This window comes from Seriola aureovittata, chromosome 3 (assembly GCF_021018895.1).
Source record: "Seriola aureovittata isolate HTS-2021-v1 ecotype China chromosome 3, ASM2101889v1, whole genome shotgun sequence".
Taxonomy (NCBI): Eukaryota; Metazoa; Chordata; class Actinopteri; order Carangiformes; family Carangidae; genus Seriola; species Seriola aureovittata.
In genome coordinates this window covers 30,508,583-30,524,191 of record NC_079366.1, presented here as the reverse complement: position 1 = coordinate 30,524,191, position 15,609 = coordinate 30,508,583, and the positions used below count along the sequence as shown (strand labels likewise).

The 15,609-nt window shown below is 41.8% G+C and overlaps 2 protein-coding genes across 4 annotated transcripts in view; one reads left to right on the top strand and one right to left on the bottom strand.

Moving 5' to 3' along the window:
- Window positions 1-150: 150 nt before the first annotated feature.
- Window positions 151-11,197, bottom strand: rcor3 (REST corepressor 3). Of its 2 annotated transcripts, none has more exons than XM_056369298.1 (12): window positions 10,966-11,197; window positions 10,805-10,861; window positions 8,659-8,736; window positions 8,488-8,540; window positions 7,956-8,117; window positions 7,461-7,639; window positions 7,202-7,280; window positions 6,541-6,756; window positions 4,556-4,633; window positions 4,063-4,120; window positions 3,475-3,719; window positions 151-3,019 (listed from the first exon to the last, which is right to left on the bottom strand). In XM_056369298.1, the coding sequence occupies exons 1-12, from the start codon at window positions 11,087-11,089 to the stop codon at window positions 2,630-2,632; spliced, it is 1,719 nt and encodes a 572-aa protein (XP_056225273.1). In that variant the 5' UTR covers window positions 11,090-11,197; the 3' UTR covers window positions 151-2,629. The 2 variants fall into 2 exon arrangements, with proteins under 2 accessions (XP_056225273.1, XP_056225278.1); XM_056369303.1 differs by having other exon boundaries at window positions 7,515-7,639; window positions 10,966-11,196.
- Window positions 11,198-13,988: 2,791 nt separating this feature from the next.
- Window positions 13,989-15,609, top strand: part of kcnh1b (potassium voltage-gated channel, subfamily H (eag-related), member 1b) — a 48,625-nt gene continuing 47,004 nt past the window's right edge. For both annotated transcript variants that reach the window (XM_056369196.1, XM_056369189.1), the window contains exon 1: window positions 13,989-14,272. In XM_056369196.1, the coding sequence (XP_056225171.1) occupies window positions 14,200-14,272 (73 nt within the window). In that variant the 5' untranslated portion in view covers window positions 13,989-14,199. The remainder of the gene's footprint in view (window positions 14,273-15,609) is intronic.

The window sequence follows — 15,609 nt, the reverse complement described above, 5'->3', positions numbered from 1 at the left end:
TCATATTGTCTTTTCCATTTTGATGAATTGTGCAGCACTTTAACAGAGTGTTTATACTCTGTGGTACTGCAGTAAAAGATGAGCACTTCCTCCACCACTGTACACAACATGTGACGTGTTTATAAAATGTGAATTCACTGAAAACAGTCGGATGGTACAAATGTAGATTTTAATGAGAATGAGCAACAACCTCAGAGAGAAATCTCAGCAGCTTCGTCTTAACATCAATATTTTACAGGTTCTACTGAAACTCCAGGACTCTATGATTCCAGTTACATTAAATGCTGTGATACATGTTTGTCCAAAAAGCTTTAAGAGCACTTTCACAATGACTTTTTCACACCAAGTCCAAACTGGTAGCACCAGGAATAATAAGAATAAATAATAAGAAGACAGACTTGACAGCACATCTGAAGCTCCCGAGTCCAGCGGATGGTGAAATAGGTTTTTAGTTTTCAAATGAATCTTCAACATGTGGAGAAAAACAAAAACAAAACAACAGCTACTCTGAGAACATTAACCCCAACAACAGAACATTGACAGAGACATTTCTACACATACTGGAGGGCGTCCGGGTGAAGCTTTAGTGTTTTCAAAAAGCATCGAATCAACTATAAAAACAAACGTACGCAGCTGTTTGTACGTTATGAACAACTGATCAGATGGACAGCGGTTTACAAATCACTCAAATAAATACCAAACTGTACATGTTGATGTCTAATGCTACTGTACACAACACTGAGGCCTCCAGCTTCATCTCCACCTGTTCCCATCTGTACAAGTGATATTCTACAAGTTTCCTCTTGTCAACAAATCTTCATGTGCAGAAACAAACCAGCACTGAGTGTCTCCTACTAACAAGTGTGGTGTGTATCAAATCCTCATGTCAACAATAAACTGGAATCAAGCAGGTTACATCCCTGTTTTTCCAGAGGTCACACTGACCTTTGACCTTTGATCCCCAAAAATCTAATCAGTTCGTCCTTGAGTCCAATTTAACATTTGCGCCAAATTTGAAGTGATTCCCTTGAGGAGTTTTTGAAATATTGCATTCACAAGGCCAATATCAATATAATTTTGTCAGGTCACTGTGACTTTGACCTTTGACCTTTAGCCACCAAAGTCTAATCAGTTCATCCTTGAGTCCAGGTTTTTACTAAATTTGAAGAAATTCCCTCAAGGCGTTACGGAGATATCGTGTCCACAAGAATGGGACGGACAAGCCAAAAACAAAATGGCTGCTGCTCTGACTGTCGCCGGCACGGAGGAATAAAAATATCACACGTACACTGTCCAACCCCAAAAACACACCGGAGCAAATAGTCTCACCCAAACGCACTATTACCCCCTGTTTGTTTGATGAAAACAACAGTATCCAGCTGTGTCAGGAAATGACTGAGTGTTTTTATAAATGAAACTTTACATTTGTGAGATATTACCCTCTTCAGTAGGAACCAATGAGCTCGGAGCTGAGAGCCACAGGCGGAGGAGGGAAGTCTGACAGTGTTGAGAGACGGACTGACACGTTGTTGGTTCGAGTCTGCACAAGATTTGTTGACAGTAAGAAAAATCTCCAGACTAAGCCTTTAAACACAAAGCTAACAGTTTACAGTCTTGCTAACACCCCCCTAGAGGCTGCACTGTTCATTACAACCACAATATGAACATCCTGACATGTGGAGCTAAAAACATTGAGTTTGTCCTGAGGTGGTGCTAGAGGAGAGATCATGAGTTCGTTAAATCCTGACAGAAGGATGACATCATAAGACTGAAACTGAACTTCCATAAATCACACTGATTTCAGCTCTACTACTTTGTGCTAACTAGCAAATGTTAGCATGCTATCATATCAAACGAAGATGGTGAACATAGCAAACATTATACCTGCTAAACATCAACATGTTTGTGCTAACTAACAAATGTTAGCATGCTAACATGTTAAAATGGTGAACATAGTAAACATTATACCTGCTACACTTCAGCATGTTAGCACTGATAATGTGTATGTTAGCATGCTGACATTAGCATATAACTTAATGCCTCAGTACAGCTTCCAGGGCTGCTAGCATGGCTGTTGACTCTTAGTCTTATTGAATTAAAAAAGGCGTTTTTTATTAAATCACTGGCTTTGAAACGGGTTTTACAGGAAGTGCTGATGTCATTTTTTTTTGTGGTTAAGGAACCAAACTGATGGCGGAAAAGGTGGAGACATACTCATGGAGAAAAAGAAGGGACCCAGGATTGAACCCTGAGGGACGCCACATGTCAGTTGAGGATTAGCTGATGACTGAAAAGACACTGATTTAATCATCTGTGTTCGGACTGGATGACTTCTAGTCAAAGCTCCTTTAATGAGACAAAGATTTTAGAACCATGTTCCCATCAGCCAACAGGTACGCTGCATTTAAGTCCTGTGGGAAATGCAAACTTCAACCCCGAACACATACACAAACACTCACCAAATATTAAAAACTCAGATTAAGATTTCTCATTTTGTTTTGTGTAAATGTGTCAGAGTGGAAAAGCTCTGTCACTCAGATTTTCCCACAGGACCTGAACGCTGCAGCTTCAGATTGAGAGTGATTATTTTCTTTCTTGTCTCTTCAACAGAAACTCAGTCCGACGTTCGTTAGTGAAGGGAGGAGGACGAGGCCGTCTCTGATTGGTGGATGGCCAGACCCAAGGGCTGCTGGGCGGAGCTTGAGCCTGACCCCCCGAGGTTGCCGCCAAGGGTCATGGGGGCGGGAGGGCGAGGGTTGAGGCGGGGGGGCAGGGGGTTGGAGGGGCGGATAAGAGGCGGGGGCTGCTGCAGTGTGGGGCGGGGCTGCAGGAAACGGGCCTGCTGTTGGAGGGGCGGCGGCTGGCGGTGCAGGGACGGCGTGGCCGGCAGGGAGGGCCGCAGGAGAGGAGGGGGCTGGTGGAGGGAAGAGGAGGAGGTGGTGCTGGACGTCACCGGAGTCTGAGCTGAAATAGAAGAAGAGGAGGCAGCAGGAGACGCACCTGAGGAGGTCACCTGACCCTGCAGAGAGGAGAAGGCGGGGCCAAAGTTATCTCACCAAAACTCTGTATAAATATTGTATATTTTCTCTTATTGTTGCATTTTTGTTGTTGAATATGAGATATTTTTTGTTCAGGTCTCTAAATCTACTCAAATGAAAACTAAACTCAACTTTCAACAGAGAGTAGCTAAAGCCTGATTGAAAAGTTGATGGATGACACACTAATTTGCATATTAGTGACATCATAACATGACTAGGCGTACTGCATTTACACAATCTAACTATAAACGGAGGAATTTCTGTATTTCAATTTCCCAACAACTGTTCATTCGATCGACTTCAAACAAAAACATGAAGTGAAACTAGCATCTGCCTTCAAGGAGGGTAATAAATCTTAAAATCTGAGGGACTGAGGATCAGCAGAAAGATGTTTGAACAAACACGAAACGGTATATAACACAGATAAATGTGTCACCTCTTCGTCTTCTTCGTCGGTGCTCTTCCCTGACGGAGTGGTGGAGCTGTTCTTCCCCTCCTCTCCAGAGGTGGCGCTGTCTCCGTTGGGCGCTCGCGTCCCCTGCTCGGCCTCCCACTCCTGCAACACCTCCTCCAGGTTGAAGCGCCGCCGGTAGTTCACAAAGAAGTTCTTCACCTGGCCCACCGTCTTGTTGCCTATCACGTCTGCGATGGCCTGAAAGTCCTTCCCGTACTTCCTGACACCTGGAGAACAGGTTCATAGTGATGTCACCGAATCACCAGAGACTCCTGAACAGTTTGATTATGTTATTATAACTAGAATCACCTTTCTGTTTTCTGAGGTCACTGTGACCTTTGACCAACAAAATCTAATCAGTTTGTCCTTGAGTCCAAGTGAACATTTGTGCCACAAGAAGTTTATTCAAGGTGTTCCTGAGATATGGAGCCTCGTTAACAAACAAGAGACAGAGCGGGAAAACCTCTCGTAACCTTTATGAAGCTTTTCATTTTGAATGTGATTTGATGGATTTCAGATCCTGAACCACCTGCTGCTTGTACAAACAGTGATGAAGGTGATGAAGCTCACCTTGAACAGCCAGGAGCTGCTCGTCCGTGGTCCAGCGAGCGTTCACCTTCTGGTTACACTACAGAGATGAAACATCAGAGTAAAGACTGTTTGTATCTAGAACTGAGAGGATTTCCACAAAGGGAGTCAACGCAAAACTGAGGAAGATGATTTCCACACAGGTATTTCAATTTGCCGATTTCCATCTATAACCACATCAAGAAACAGATAACGGTTTGTTGTTTTTTTATATCAAAACAAAAAACTGTAAGTTTTTGTTTCTCTATTTCTAAATGGTAATCGGGAAACAAGCTGTCTCCCGATTTTAGTTTTCTCATTTTAAAATGAAAATTCATTGGTAGTACACGGACCTGATACAAACACTTGATTTAACATTAAAGAAAACACATGAGCATCAAGTAGAAAACTGTCCTGCCGCTGTTTAAACTGAAGAACAGTATTCCTGGTGAAGTTCGTGTAGTTTAAAAAGGAAATAGCTTCAGTGTGTTTGTACCTCAGGCAGCCTGAACTCTTCGATCCCAGACTCCAACATGTGTTTGAGTCCGCTGTTCATCTGTTTGGCGTTCTGGACCTGAACAAGATGGAAACACGTTGAAATGAAACTCTAGTGTCTGAATAAACACTGGATTTATTCAGCGTGTGACGGTTCACTCAACTCTCTGCAGCTGGCGCCACCAGGTGGCAGCAGAGCCCTGACAGATCACACAGGCATTACACCAGACGACTCACTGGTCGGGGCCTTTTACCTGTTCTCAAACCTTTTCCCACCTGTGCTCAAAGCCAGGCCTCTGACAGGAAGTGAAGCGTTAGTGAATGAAAGCAGCTGATGGGTTTTTCTATTTAACAACAAGTCAGCTTCATGTCACATCCGTGTTTCCCATGATGCCCTCTGACTGTTTGGTGAGTTACAAACATAACTGTCTTTACACTTATGCCAATATGCTAACAGCAACATGCTAATGTTAGCATGCTAATGATAGGCCCTGCTAATGTGATGGTTTATAGGTGTTTGTCTACAGTTTATTCGTCAGATACCAGGCGACTGGGTTCAATCAGCAGCTTTTCTGGAGCTTTTGAACATATCACATGATCTTCATTCTATAGCAGATTATATCTGTTCACATTTCCATTTTTTCTGGACACTTTTTTTTGTACTTTTCAACTTTCAACATGGAAGTGTCCAGAAAAAGTTTTTAAAAATATCAACAGAGGAAACTACATCTGATTGAAAGCTCCAGAACAGCTGCTAAATGGACCTCTATTAGTAGACTTGTATTAAGAACAACACACAGCATGAACCTTTGAGGAAAAGTCTGTCTTTATAACCTTGGTGATGTGTTTTTTATTTTAGTTTTAATCATTCTTCTCGGGTACGATGACATTTTAGTTTCTAGTTTTGTTAAAATTAAAGGAAACAAAGACAACTTAAAATGTCTAACCAGATTTTCTGTCTCCAATCTGAGTCCTTTAATATCAGACTCCTGATATATCCTCTTACTATATTTTTGTAAAACGGAATTAATATTTCTGACAGATGAAAAGCTCTGTCATAAGAAAATACAACATCTTTCCTTTGATGGTTTCCTCTAATATTTCCTGTCAATAGTAAAGTTTTTAAAGACAACTGCACTCAGTGAATTAGCTGTGAGCTGAAACTTCATATTTGTTTACATAATAATGATAATTAAATGTATGCTGAATTAGCAATTAGCAGCTCCTGTTTGCAGAGCACCCAGGGACGTACAGACAAGTCTCACTGGATCAGTGCGATACCGAGGAAAACGTAAAAACATGATGATTCTCAGGCAAGTTCTGCAGCGAGTCTGTGTTGAGATTCTGAGGAGGTGAAATCAGCCACCAAACTACATGAACTCAATTCAGCTATTTTTAGAGCGACAGCATGCACCTGTCCCTGTCACTTCACACCTCTTCCTCCGCCCCCCCCACGTCCTCTCAAAACCTCGGCTCCACAGGAGTTTGTTTGAAGGTGAGGAGAGTCGGGGGGATCTGCTGTGGCGGGAAGGTTTCACCGGACTCTTTTCATCTCCAGCGTGAACAAAATCTGTTGTTTCAAATGCAGAATTCAAACAGCAGAGGGACGTCAGAGAGTGGAAATGTTGCTGAAGTAGATGCTACAGGATCTTTTTTTTTTTTTTTTTTTTTTTCCTAAATTTGTGGTTTGGTTCTCAGAGCAAATAAAGACTTGAAAAAATAATTAGGAACCCTCAAAATAACAGTGTGTGGATCGGTCCAGATCCCGACCCTGTGGTTCAGCTCTGGTCCATATTTATAGCTGACTTCCTGGATCAATAGTCGGGTCAGTGTTGTAATATCTGATAGAAATGAGGGGCTGAATCACGTGGTATAAATATAGATTTTATTTTTCATTCTCTCTGTTTTGTCAGATCCCTGGTCTGCAGGAGGAGGAGGAGGAGGAGGAAGAGGAGGAGGATGCAGGATTGCTGTAGCGCCACCAACCTGTCTCTTGAGGGACACCAGCTCCATGTCCAGCTGACGGAGGAGGGTGTTGGCGGCGGAGGCGCTGCAGGACACGGCCACCACGTCTTCCTGGGTCAGGTACATGCCTTTGGGGGGCCGGCAGCGGGAGCGCTGGTGGTGTCGGTGCTGCAGGGTCTGGTGCTCCCGTCGACCCAGAGCCACCTTAGCGCCCGGCACCGGCAGCTCCACCTGGTTCTGAAGGTGACACAGTCAAAAGGTCACAGGTGTAACTGAGGTCATCAGTAAATAACTGTTATTCAATAATTAAAACCTAGCGTAAAAAGAATAAACGGCTCTAATAGATAATTAATAAAAAGTAAAAAGCTTTTTGTTTTTTCTTCTTTTCTATTGAACTTTTACTTTCTTCATTTTCTTTTCAAACTCCTTCATTTTACTTGTTTCTAATTATTTCTCTATTTTCATTAAACTGGTTTAAATCCTGTTTATGAATCCTGAATTAATCAATTAGCTGAATATTGTATATTGATATTCAGAAGATAACTGAAAAAATATTGTACATTTATGAGTAAGTAGTTAAAAAATTAAAAGTAAAAAATAATTATTAGATGCGTCCAAAATAAATTCTATTGTAGGTGTGTGTTGTCCCCGTGGCAACAGCAGCTCAGGCGTGTCCACGTACCTCTTTCTTAGCTTCCTTGTTGGGGTCATAGTCGCTGTCGTTGGCTTCGATGGGATTGGCTTCCTCCATCTCTTCATCGCTACGGCAACACCGACAAGCCAAAATACAGTCGTTACGCGTCATCACAACAACAACAAACTCATAAAGCCAAGGCACATGATGCCAACGCACCAAAGAAGAAGAGCAACACAAGATATGACAAAGAAGTCTCGATCATTTTTCAAGATAAAAGTGAAGATTTCTCTTTTTTTATCCTTACAAACAGGAAGTCTTTGAGTTTTCAGCCGTCGCTGAGACAGAACACGAGCGGTACCTGTCGTCCTGGTTGTTCCTGCTGGCCAGTTTACGAGCCTGCCGGTCCATCAGACTGGTTCTGGAGCGGGTCTTCTTCCACGAGTAGTAGTACTTCACCAGACTGGAGATGGATTTGTCCGGTAACTGAACAAAACACAAACTCAACACTTTGTACCGACGATTATTAAGAGACATAGAGACTCCTTCAAAGTAAAAGTCTGGCTTCTTCAAAAGCTTTCTAACGACAAAGCACAGAAGAAGTATCGGCAAGATGTACTTAAGTCTCACTGATTAAAAGTACTTCCTGTCGTTTAAGTATCACAGGAAAAGTACTTCCTGTAGTTTGTATCAGGTGTGGTCAGGTGTGGTCAGGCGTGGTCAGGCGTGGTCAGGTGTGGTCAGGCGTGGTCAGGTGTGGTCAGGCGTGGTCAGGCGTGGTCAGGCGTGGTCAGGTGTTTACCATCTGCTGGATGCGGTGGAAGCTCTTGCCGTGGAAGCTGAAGGCCTGTTCAAACAGCACCTTGTCCTCCACCGTCCACTCGTCTGGAAACGGAGTGAAGTTTGGCAGGTCGGCCAGAGACTTCTCTATGTTGTGTTTGTGCCAGAAGAGCATGCCGAGAGCCTGCGAACACACACACACACACACACACACACACACACACACACACACACACAGCGTTAACACCATGCAGACATCCACATTAAGCCGGATGAATTTCAAGAAGCTGAAAACGGTTCCAGGTGTTTTTGGTTGAGATGGAGGAGAGAAACAAACGGCTTCAGAAGAACAGCTGATGTTTTAAAACACGTGATCACCTGACTGAACTTCAGCGCACCTGTTTCCTGTGACATATTTTATGTTATAATGGTGACGTGGTTTGAAATGGACGATCACACAGAAACTTGAAACTCCACTGACACACAGATCCGGTGATCTGAGACGTTCACACTCTGCGGGACGATCAGGGAAAGCTCAGTTTTGTGGGACCCACCTGCTCCACGTTGTATCCATGTTTCTCTTTGGCGATAGCGATGTATTCATCCACTGTGGAGGGAAACACACACACACACACACACACACACACACACAGCGTCAGTCCGGTCTGATCTGAGGACCTGAAGGAGGACGGGGTCAGAGTTCAGACGGACGAGGTTGAACTTACGCTTGGAGTCGACGATGGTGTGATAGGGAGACCAGACCAGCATCCCCCCGCTGTCTTTGTCTGTGTACTTGGTGGAGCCTGAACCACGACACACACATCAAACATCCCAGACAAAGAAGAAACAGCAGGTTAGATTCGGCTGCAGCTGCAGGAGCGTTTGATTTCAACATCCACAGAAAACTGAACGTCCTAAAGGCTGTGAGCGCGCCGCACTGCTCTAGAAACAGGTGTGTCATCTGAAGACTCCGTGCCCTCTTTTGTCCATTGAAAGAGGCTTCTGAGTTGCATTATGGGAAATGTAGGATCCTGTGTTTGTGGACTGAAAGTCAGGATGTGTCCAGCTCAGCTGCACAGATTTGGACCGGTCTGTTCTGAATCTGTTTCTCTTGAGTTCAGCGACTTGATACAAGTGAAATGTTCAATCACTGGAACTCACTTATTTTATTCTCTTTTTGTTGGTGTCTTTCAGTTTTAATTATGATCTTTTTCTTTTTTGTTTGTTTGTTTGGTTGAAAACACTTTCCTCCAGTTACCTGTCCTGTTGTTGAGCTTTAATTGTGTAATATTACAAATATTATGAAAATCCTGCCCCTTTTTCTGGAGAGATATTTACTCCAAAAAGCTTTTTGAGGGTTGTCAGACATTTTTCAATAGTTATAATCAAACATAAAGAAATTTTTTACTGTTTATTAATGTTCAGTATTTGTTAACAAATACAACTCCTAAGAAAATATGTGTTATATTATTACAGCTGTATTTTATTATATCACAGTTCATTTTGTTTCTGCAGCAGTCTCCACTCATGGGTGTCACAGAGGGAGTTATAGAAATACATTATGGTGTTATAAACCATTTATTACACGTTTATATACCACTCATAAACGCTAATTAGTTGGCGTCAAAGTAACTTGTCACCACTTTATTTAAATCAGTGTTTGTTAACAGGTTGATATTTTATTTTATGATCTGATCTCATCCAGTTTCCACACACGGCTTTAACTTATAATTCATGACTAAAGAATTGCTGATTGTGGCTTTTTATAACGTGCAGGCAGGTGAGTTTGTCTCTGCTGACAGACGAGACTCTGTTAATGTCAATATGTTGAAACTGTCTCCATTACACAGTTTGTCCAGCAGGAGGACAGACAAGTTTATATTTACACTGTAAAATGTTCAGCACAAACACAGACCACAATTTATATTAAGAAAAAAACGAAAAAACAAAAATGGATTGAAGTGATCCTCTATCAAACCTGTTTATTATGTGATTGTGGAGAAAAATGAACATTATAACTTTATATTTTAACACATTTTTAAACTTTAAAATATATTAGTATTGGTATCATGTTAAAAAAGAATTGGACCATAATGTTATTTTTGTATTTTTTCTAAAGAGCTGAAATAATGATTCAATTATTCGATCAGTCAAATCAAAAGAAAATTCATTTGCAACAATTTAATTAATAAATTAATCATTTAAATCCATTTTCAAGCAGAAAACCAGCTTCTTAAATCTACATTCCTCTTTTCTCTGTTTTAAATCCTTATAAATAAATTCTCTGGGGTTTTAACTGTGACGTGATGGATCTTTCTCCCAAATTTATGACACAAAACTATGAATGAAAAACAACTGTCAGATTAATCGATTATGAAGATAATCACTTCTTGCAGATCTAATATTCTCTCTGCAGCAGTCCTAATGGAAAATCAAACATTCACCTGTATGTACTTGTTGAAAAGTTATTATAGTGTTATTATTCTCATTATTATTCATTTTCCTTTCACTTTACCACAGAGAATATTACACATGATAAATGTAGAGGGACCGTTACACACACTCCGTTAATCTTCATTAAGTAAAATTAATGCCTGTCACAAGTTGTGAGTGAGAAGTTGAGGAGCCTCGGTTCATGTTTGTGCTGCAGATTCTTCTCTTCACTTCAGAACTGAGTCAAAGTCGATCACTGAAACAGACACTGCGTGGAAACCTGCTTTTTAAATTGTTTTCTAACTCTGCTCTCACAGTTTTGAATCCACACACACGTTCACATGAAGCGGCTACGCTCCGTGTTACTGTACGTGCACCGAGGCTACCACCGTCCGTCCGTCACTCAGCCACAAACCAGTAAAACCAGTAAAACCTCACCGGGCTCAAACTCGGGAATGTTGGCCTGGTAATCGGCTCCGACTCGCATCCCGACATCTGGAAAACACGAGCAACAGACACGGGGGGCATGTCAGAGTCAAACGTTACGTTCAAAACGCGGACATCGGCGGCGATAAGAGGCTGTTCGAGGCTATACTCACCGTGCTCGTCGTCGCTGCCGCTTTCGTCAGAAAAATGTCCGTTAGAAGCGTTGGACGGACTCTTCGTGCCGTTGGAGCGACCTTTCCCCAGATACTCCGAGCCTTTGTCCATCATGCCCGGCATCTCAGCGCCCGAATTCACCGATTTTTAAACGGCTGTGTCGGAATATAAAATGTCAGCAGGAGCTGGAGGGTTTTTCTGCTGCTGTTCGCTCGCTCGCCGCAGCTCAGTCCGCGTCGCTGTAGCGCTCCTCTCCGCGCTCCCGCCACGTTTTACACGGTCCGTTCAGGCTGTAAAACATCACAAATAACAACGGCAGAGTCTCCTTTGTATTTAACATTGTTTTAATATGTAGAATGTTTCATCCGAGGGAGATTTTTCCAGCTTTAAAGCTGTGACTGCACCGGGTCTAACCACCGCGGCGGAAGGCTTTTTACGCACCGTCGAGCGGCTGTGCGGCGACTGCTGCTGCGGAGTTTGTGGCAGCAGATCCATCCGCCGACACAAACTCATAAACTAAAATAAAATACATAGAAAATCAAATAAAAACTGAAATTTAACAATAATAAAGCTTTTATTAAAACAAATGGAACCGGAAGTGAGTCAAACACATCCGGAAATTACAAATATCACAGAGAAATCCAAATATAAACATGATGATTTCATATGAATATATGTCCCAGATTTTTTACACATTAAATATAATTATATAATTACATTATTACATTATTACATTGTATGTACTAAAGCTGATTAAATGTGACTGATAATTCAATCTGTTATTTTTATTTTTTCTCCTTGTTTATCAGTCAGTTTTCCTGCGCTGAGTCTTTACCACCAGCAGAGGGAGACACCGCACAACAGTCTGACTCCTGTCACCACAACAACTGTAAACTGCTATTAAACTTCATTCCTGCAGAGAGGAAATCCACTCAGACACACGGGGGGTGGGAGAAGATTTTAATTAATGAGTTAACCCCTCAAAAATAATCAAACTCCAACGGTCTCCCTCTGACAAATGAATCCAGTTTCATCCCCTCGAAATTAAATTTACTCATGGATGGATCTATTCTGTATGAAGTGACTCTTAATATTTCTGGTTTTGAGTCATAGAGCTCAGTTAAAAGACATAATAACCACAAATAGATGAAAAACAACCTGAAACAACTGCAGAGAGAGAAATATATAGATTAACGGTGTTAAAGGACACCTAACCGCTGCAGTGTGGCCATTTTCACTCTATAAAATTATATGATTTATAATTGCACCATACTTAAATATGGGTAAAACAAGCAACCTGGGAAACTTTGGATCTAACTTTGAAATAAGTCACATCATTGACAGTAAGCTATTGTGTACAGTACATGAAACAACACATAGAGTCAAGGACACAATCACCCAAAAGAACAAAAAACTTTATCCACCACTGAGATTTCTGCCATCTCTCAGTACAGTGGAGATGGATTAAATTCAATTATCATGCTCAAAGCTTTGGAAAATAACATTTGAAAAAACTTTTTTTCCCAACATCAAGTGGTTTTATTAAAATTTATCCATCTGTAGAAAATAGTTCTTGTGTTGACAGTGAAGTCTGTGGATTATCTAGAGGAACAGAATTATTTAAAATTTAAATTTACTTGTTACTAGTGAAAATGAGTTTTAAGTTGATGAACATAAAGAATCCATAATCAATCATTTTATTTTAAGAATGTATTCTGTACTCATATGTGACAGAGGTCACTGGTGGTGATGAACTGACTGAGAATTATCACCTGACGCTGCAGTTTCCCCAGCGACTAGTGTAGCCGGTGAGCTAAATGCTAACTCACTAGTGGGCTAGGCTAACACCTGTCAGACAAAATCGATTCACTCTATTTTCTCTCTTCTGACACTTTGTTCACCCTTGTGCACATTATAATAAAAAACTTTGTTAAAGAGAGGGAATAAAGCTCCGTCTTTGTTAGCTTGGTCGCTAAAGGGACAATAAGCTAGCACAGCTTGAGACATTTTCACGTTTTATTCTACGACGTTAGTCAGTAAATACCTCAGCCCTGATTTCTTTAAGCTTTTACGTCTCTTAAATAAGGACGGTTTCTAACAAGTGTCTAACTCAGACTACAGCAGTCGACCTTTACGGCCTCGCTGTGTTTATTATCATGCTCTTACAAACTGTTATTACCTTTGTAAGGGGAACAGTTTAATGTCCATTATAGGTAGACATTCAGAGACAAACCCTGTTTCCAGTCTTTATGATAAACTGAGCTAATCGATAGATAGATAGATTGATTGATAGATTTATTCATCTCAAGGGGAAATTGCAGTTTTGCTGAAGCCACTTCACATAAATCACAAAAACAATGAGGTAAGTGATAAACAATGTAATTCAAGGCAGGACTAAATAAATTATATTAAAAAAAGTATAAATAAAAGCTTAACTATTACTTTTACTTTTACTTATTATTTATTCAAACCCAGGTTATATTTTATTTCCAGATCTCAGGGACTACAGGTAGCGGAAAATACACCATATGTTTTTATAAACTACGGCTGGACTGACCCTTTAAATGCATCGACTTGAGTGATGTAATGATACCTGCTACCTCTCTCTCTCTTTCAGTATCCGTAGGTGTCTCTTTACCATCCTCTCTCTCCCCTCTCCCTGTCTTTTCTAAGCTCTCTCTACCACGGGCAGCCTCGCTGTGGCTCGTCTCTGAGCTCGTGCTGCAGCCATCTGCCCAATAACGAGCCTGCTGAGAGAGAGAGAGAGAGAGAGAGAGAGACAGAGAGAGAGAGGGGGGGGGTGGGAAGAGAGAGAGGGGAAGAGAGAGAGAGGGGGGGGGTGGGAAGAGAGAGAGGGGAAGAGAGAGAGAGAGAGAGAGAGAGAGAGAGAGAGAGGGGGGGGGTGGGGAGAGAGAGAGAGAGAGAGAGAGAGAGAGAGAAGAGAGAGAGAGAGAGAGAGAGAGAGAGAGAGAGAGAGAGAGAGAGAGAGAGAGAGAGAGAGAGAGAACGAGCGAGAGAGAGAACGAGCGAGAGAGAGAGAGAGAGAGAGCACGAGCGAGAGAGAGAGAGAGAGAGAGAGAGCACGAGCGAGAGCACGAGCGAGAGCACGAGCGAGAGAGAGCACGAGCGAGAGAGAGCTCCTACTCTACACCGCGCGAGGCTCGAGCAGCATCAGATATGTGAGCGGCGGGAAGCGGCTCTGCCTCGCGCTGCAGGAGAGGACGGCAGGAAGGATGGCGGGAGGACGGCGGGGTCTCGTGGCCCCTCAGAACACGTTCCTGGAGAACATCGTCCGCCGGTCCAACGGTAGGATCCGGTTCTGTCCGGTTTGTTTGAGCACCTGGATTTGAGTCAGTGTCGGTGTGTTTGTGTGGAACGTGTCGTGGTTCGGTTCGGTTCGGCTCGGTTCGGTTCGGTTCGGTTGTTTGACCATCAGGTTCAGAGAAACCGGATCGTGTCCAGTTCAGTAGTACTTAACACGGGTCAGTTTACTGGTGTTAACCACTTACCAGCACAACACTTACTGGGTCCTACTGGTTTCTACATGTAGCTACAGAGGAAGAAAAAACTCAGGACACCAGAAATAAATTAAACGTATTAAAAGTATTTTGGCCCCAGAACCTCAAACATTAATCTCCTAGGTGGCCCCGGGAAAACATTAGTTGTTGGACCGTGATTGACCTCTACGATACAAGTCCAGAAACCAATCAGTACTCTACAGCTGAAATACTTAGTTTGATCAGCCAATTAAATAACTGACAGAAAATTAATGGGTGTCATTTTAATAATTGGTTAAAATCATCAAATACAATTTTAAAGCAAAAATGCTAAAAAAAAATCTCTGGTAGCAACCACTCGTGAATATTTTCTGATTATTTGTGACAATGAATTCAATATTTTTGGATTTTTGAGTGTTGGTCAGAAAAAATCAATCTGATTATGTTAATGATGGGAAGTTTTATACGCGGACCAATCAATAGATTATCAAAGAAAATAACGTCATGATGTATTATAGGGAATATAATCAGTTCACCTGTGATGGAAAAATACATCCTTTCCTGAGGTTTTCTTCATGTTAAATACTTGAAACAGAGAAAAAATGATAGCAATCGGATTTTATTCAACTTTACCACAATATTTAAATTCTTAAAACTAGACTCTGACAGAGTCTCTCTAAATGACCGGGGCTACAAGGTGTCTGAGTTGATGTTCTGCTTTTCTGCAATTAGTCAAATTATGTAGACAGAAATAGAGTGGAGTAAACCTGGGGCTTTTGGGGCACTTCAGGGTCTGGGGCCCAGTTGTTAATGCAGCCTTGGTTATTTTAGGATATGCGCCGTATTACACTCTGAATTCAGCTTCTTATAGTTCAGCAGTGTTTAGTTACATTAATAACTAGTGTATAGAAACTCATAAATAAAAAACTATATTTTTCAGAGTTTTATATTAATACTGAATCAAATGTGTATAAGATGAAAGTTGTGTTCATATCTGTATCTTTAAAAACAACCATCAGGCTGTTTTAATAGCATTAGGTAGCATGGCTAGCATCATTAGCGTAGCTGTGCCGTGCTTCCACCCCTTTCACACTGGACCGAGAGGCGCCGCGGCGTGACGTAATATGAAGTGGGCGTAGCTGTAAG

Bases quoted from the DNA above. Each gene is read 5' to 3' on its own strand.
- rcor3 (XM_056369298.1), bottom strand. From the start codon at position 11,089: ATGCCGGGCATGATGGACAAAGGCTCGGAGTATCTGGGGAAAGGTCGC. The intron at 10,862-10,965 runs GTGAGTATAGCC...CGTGTTTTCCAG, and splicing joins CGGCAGCGACGACGAGCACG to ATGTCGGGATGCGAGTCGGA. The intron at 4,121-4,555 runs GTACAAACACAC...TCATCTCTGTAG, and splicing joins AAGAGTTCAGGCTGCCTGAG to TGTAACCAGAAGGTGAACGC.